Raw genomic sequence first — 5,176 nt, forward strand, 5'->3', positions numbered from 1 at the left:
GCCACCAGGAAAGGCTGGGCAGCAGGAGCAGGGAAGGCACAGAGGTCCTGGAAAGGCACTGGGATCTGCCTCCAGCTGCACCCCTGAGCTGGTGACTGAGGACTGAGTTTGCCTGGATCCACCCATCCCTGTCCAGACTCTGCAACCCCAAAACAGCATCTCCTGCTCAGTGAACTCACCAACACAGGGGGGTCCCCTCTCTTCATGACCCACCCCTGGAGGGTTCCAATCCCACTGCACACAGAGAGACACAGAAAAGAATGAATGATGTTTAAAATCATAGAATAGTTTGGACTGGAAGAGACCTTAAAAAGCTCATCTTGCTCCATCCCCTGCCATGGGCAGCTGATCTGAGCAACCTTTTCCTTGACAGGGAAACTGATGCCCAGGGTGAACTATAAATACAAAGATAATTTTAATTAATTTATTTATTTCTTTACACATAACTGAAAGTGATGTTACAGTACATAAGTTATTTACAACTGTGCAGTAATGTGTTGCAAAATAAATTATCTAGAAGGCAGCAAAAGTACATTGTTAATGTATATAAAAACTGTACAGCATTTATGGGATACAATTTTTCTTTATATGAGTATTGGCTCTGTAGTGTTTTCAAGTTATGTTCTCAGAAAGAGAAACGAAATGCCCAAGATTAAAGGAAAAAATATATAAACCACGTGGATTTTACTCCATTAAAAACACAGTTGGCAAAGTCCTTTCTCTGCGTCGCCGTCTCCCCGGCCGTGCCGCCCCGGCGGCTCCTCTGCCCGTCCCCAGCGGCTGCTGCGGGGCCACCGGCACATCCCGGAGCTGTCCCCGCTCCGGAGCCGCCGCTGCCCAACTTGGACACTGTCCTTTTGTTTCTAATTGTTGTTTTTTTGTGATTTTTTTTTTGTAGCTTTTTTTTTGTTTTGGTTTTTTTTTTTTTTTTAGACATACCCATGATGGAACGAGAAACTCAAAAACCCCCCCCCCCCTCAGCAGCTTCTGCAACACACACATGGTGTCCTTGGCCTCGTCCCTCCGCACCTCGGCCAGTCCCGGGGCCGCTGAGCGCCCGCTGCCCGCGCTGCCCGGAGCCTCCTCGGAGCTGCGCCCGGCCCGCTGCCCCAGGGGCCGCGTCAGTCCGGAAGCGAGGGACACGTCGTGAAGAAAGTGCAATTATTTTTCTTATTGTTTTGTTTTCTGCCGATAGCTGCTTCCTCCTCCTCTGACCAGGGATTCATCAGCAAGCGGTTAAGGGTGAATGTGAGCTCGACCGCCCGACCTCGGAGCGCTCCCGTCCTTGCCAGTGTTCAGAGATGTCTCCTGGGCTGGAACTGTCATGCCGGCAAGAGCACAAAGTCATCGTTCACGTCGACCATTGGCACATAGAACGAGGGCACCTCGTTGACGCAGAGGGATTTGTGCCCCGCGGGGTCCAGCTCCTGCACCTTCAGCTGCCACTCCATCCTCTGCACCGCGTTCAGGGCAGCTGCTTCGTGTTGCTGTCGCATGAGCAGGCACGTCTGGATTGGGAAACAACAACGGGACGTGAGGGCTGAGTGGCAGGCACAGGCAGGACCATGCAGCCACAGTTAAATGCAGCAAGGGGTGCCACACACAGGACAAATGGATTTCGAATCTCTGCTGAGCCCAGCTCCAGGAGGAGCCAAGGCAAAAACGAAAGTTTGGGTTTGAAAGGTTTGTCAGCACTCCAGAGCATCCACTCCCATGCAACACTGCCCTGACAATCTCTGGACGCCCACTCTGTGCTGGAAACCACTAAGGCAGCTCCCTGGCTCCAGCCACAGGCAGAACCCTCCTGGAATGCCCCTGCCTGGAGCACGGGGCTCCCACAGCTCTCACCTTCATCCGGTCGTACTTGTCATCCACGTCCTGCAGCCAGGAAATGAACTGTCGCGCGTTGAAACGGTCTCTGACTGATTTGTTTTCGTCTCCCTAAGGACGGGACAGCAAAGGGAGGGACATGGGATTAGTTGTGTGCTTTAAGCAGTTACAGGTCTCACAGGCCATATTCATAAGCCCCTCCTGGGGCACACACTCCTCAGAACTGCAGTGCCTGCAGGGAGGGAGGACGGTCATCACTGCTGCCAGCTGCTCCTGCAGCCCTTTCCAGGGGTTTGGCCTCAGGTGGGGATGCACCCATGTGCACATACTCCCTGCTTCTCCTTGCTTTGCAGGGAGTCTGTCCATGTCAGCCCATCACAACACCTGCACCTCTCTGACTCCTTCAGCTGATGCCAGGATAGCAGCAGCACGGACACTTGGCTGGGAAATGCGGACGGATAAATCAGAGCTCCTGGATCAATACACAGCTCACTAATAAATCCCAGGATGCTGTCCCTGCCCAGGATCCCTCCTGCAATGCAGCAGTGTAATGTTTCTCTTCCCTTCCTTCCACAGGGAGAAACACCTCAGAATGTAGTAAAGGAAACCTTTCCAGCATGCAGATGATCCTGACCAAGAAGGATGGAGGGTCCCAAGACTCACTGATGAAGCTGAGCCATCTCTGCTCCTAACAGACATGACCTCCCTGTATCCCACATTCAGTTAGACAATTAGGCAAATGATGTTCCAAGTCACAGAGTAATTTGGATTGGAAGGGACCTTAAAGCCCATCTCATTCCACTCCCTGCCATGGGACACTTTCCACTATTCCAGGTTGCTCCAAGCCCCATCCAACCTGGTTTTGGACACTTCCAGGGATAGTGCAACCACAGGTTCTCTGGGCAGCCTGTGCCAGGGCCTCTCCACCCTCACAGAGAACAATTCCTTCCCAGTATCCCATCTAACTCTGGAGGAGGTGACATCCTGCACCTGTGTGCAGCGGTGGGTGACCTGAGCAAGGAGGGCACTAGTAACTCCTGCCTCCATGCTTCCCTCCATCCCTCCAGAAAAGCCTATCTCCCTCAGGGTCTTGCAGAGCCCCTGAGGCCCTTCCTCACCGCTGAGCAGGCACCGACCTGATTTTCCAGAGGCATGTTGTACACCTCGGAGTCCAGCAGCATGGTGCAGGCACTGAAGGGCACGGCCTGGTTGGCGATGGTCCTGGCTGCCCGGCAGTGCACCCGCAGGATCTCCTGCTCGCAGGACACGATGAGCTTCTCCTGAGGAAGAGAGGAGCAGTGAGTGTGGCAGCCTCAGCCCTGCCAGCAGGGGAGATTGGGGCCCTGCTCCCCAGCTGGAGTGTGCCCTTACCCGCTCTATGCTGTGCTGCAGGCGCAGCTTGCCCCGCACGGCCTCCTGCTGCTTGAAGAGCTCCTTGAGCGGCTCTGCGAGCGACGGCGGCGGCGCGATCTGCGGGCACAGGGCACGGGCAGGGGTGAGAGCAGGACCTCTGAGGGGCACAGCCCGGGGGCTGATTGGGGCCCTGCTCCCCAGCTGGAGTGTGCCCTTACCCGCTCTATGCTGTGCTGCAGGCGCAGCTTGCCCCGCACGGCCTCCTGCTGCTTGAAGAGCTCCTTGAGCGGCTCTGCGAGCGACGGCGGCGGCGCGATCTGCGGGCACAGGGCACGGGCAGGGGTGAGAGCAGGACCTCTGAGGGGCACAGCCCGGGGGCTGCACCCTGAAATGTGTGCTGGGAGAGAGGAACATCCCGTGGGGTGCTGGGGAGAAGCTCTGCCAAGGACAAGGTCCTGCCAGTGCTCAGACTCAGTGAGGGTGAGAACTTGGAAAGAACAACCAGAGCCTGACACGCCCTCGCGCTGCCAGGCAGGGTGTGCAGCAAGGAATGGAGCCTGGTCACACTGACCCTTCTCCTCCAGCCTGGAGCCCACATTTACCACCTGCAGCACCACATTTATTGGTGCATTTTTATTACCAAGGCTGCTCCTGCAGCACAGCAGCAAAATGCTGATCCCAGTGCCAAGTCAAAGAGCAAAGCTTGGGAAAATGATGGCAGGAGTTAAGAGCCATCTTTTTCTCATGTTCCAGGGTCATTATCCTGTTACTACACTGCTGCAAGAGCAGTTTTACCCTCCCAGCCTCAGATCTAGTGGATTCTTACAAACTTTGCTCTAACGCCTGACCAAAACTCAGGTCCCTCAGCACAGTTCAAGATCTTCTCTGCAAAAATGCAGCAACTCAGGGGCTGCATTTACCACACAGCCAGGCACTTACCCAGGCTCAGGTTTGGTGTCATATTCCAAAGGCAGGTTGGGGCACATTGGCATTGCAAGGTGGTGACAGAGCATGGGGGACAGCTTGGATGTGTGTGTAACAGTGAGGGGGGACAGTTCCCGAGGCTAAAGAGAGAAGGTGACTCACCACTGGAATATGGAGCTTGCTTAGGGGTTTGCCATCCAACAGGTAGGAGCCTGTGTAGGTGACATACTCAGCGTAGCACTGAGGAGCTTGGGGAGTAATGTAGCACAGGATTTTCCGCTTCTCCTCAATCTTCTTCCTGATCTGGAGGTACTCGAAGTAGGGGTTGGACCTGTCGCTGTGGTAAGGTTCGATGTCGTCCAGTTTGATGGCATCGACGATAGCTGCCAGGGTCTGCTGGATCATCTCCCTCGTCTGCTGGGTGGACGTGTTGATCTGCTGCTGCAGCTGCTGGTTGGAGCGCTGGAAGCGGCGCTTCCGCGGGTGCTGAGCCTGGGAATCGTCCTCCTCCGTGATGCGGCCTTTGGCACGCGTGACGGGCGCGGAGACGGGAGGAAATTCCTTCTCGGATGCGGCGGCATTCTGCTTGTTTTGGTTGGCGAGCATCTGAGCCCGGTTCCTGGTAATCCGCTGAGGAATCTCTTCTATTTTGGGTGGTTTGGGAGCTTCTGCTACTGGTTTTTGTACTGGTTCCACAATTTCTGCTTGAGCGTTGCCAGGAGGAGCGTCCGCCTGGGGCGGCGGGGCCTGGGTCCCTCCCCGGGCCGTGGCACTGTCCTGTGGAGCGCTGGCCTCAGAGCTGGCCACGGGCACGGGACAGGGCTGGGAGCTGCCCTCTGCCACCCCACCAGCCGATGGCAGCTCCTCGTGCACAGCCTCCACCTCTTTGCTCTCGGCCTGCGCAGGCTCGGGCGGGGTCTGCTGGAACACCTGCGCTTCCGAGTCCTCCGCTGCCTTCTCCTCAGCTGCGTTCAGCGCTTCCGAGGTGGATTCTTGTGTGGCCACTTCTGGTTTCTGCTCCTCTGCTGGTGGCTCTGTGTCCGTGGGCAGGGTGGGGGCAGCCTGGCTA

The 5,176-nt window shown here is 56.0% G+C and overlaps 1 protein-coding gene across 1 annotated transcript in view; it reads right to left on the reverse strand.

Annotated features, from left to right (window-relative positions):
• Nucleotides 1-976: 976 nt before the first annotated feature.
• The window catches only part of ANKRD11 (ankyrin repeat domain 11), a 109,317-nt gene continuing 105,117 nt past the window's right edge, over nucleotides 977-5,176 (reverse strand). Inside the window, exons 9-13 of the mRNA XM_031060177.1 lie at nucleotides 4,270-5,169; nucleotides 3,402-3,500; nucleotides 2,967-3,110; nucleotides 1,849-1,941; nucleotides 977-1,508 (exon numbers count right to left, since the gene is read on the reverse strand). Of these exons, the coding sequence (XP_030916037.1) occupies nucleotides 1,323-1,508; nucleotides 1,849-1,941; nucleotides 2,967-3,110; nucleotides 3,402-3,500; nucleotides 4,270-5,169 (1,422 nt within the window). The 3' untranslated portion in view covers nucleotides 977-1,322. The remainder of the gene's footprint in view (nucleotides 1,509-1,848; nucleotides 1,942-2,966; nucleotides 3,111-3,401; nucleotides 3,501-4,269; nucleotides 5,170-5,176) is intronic.

This window comes from Geospiza fortis, unplaced genomic scaffold (genome assembly GCF_000277835.1).
Source record: "Geospiza fortis unplaced genomic scaffold, GeoFor_1.0 scaffold102, whole genome shotgun sequence".
Taxonomy (NCBI): Eukaryota; Metazoa; Chordata; class Aves; order Passeriformes; family Thraupidae; genus Geospiza; species Geospiza fortis.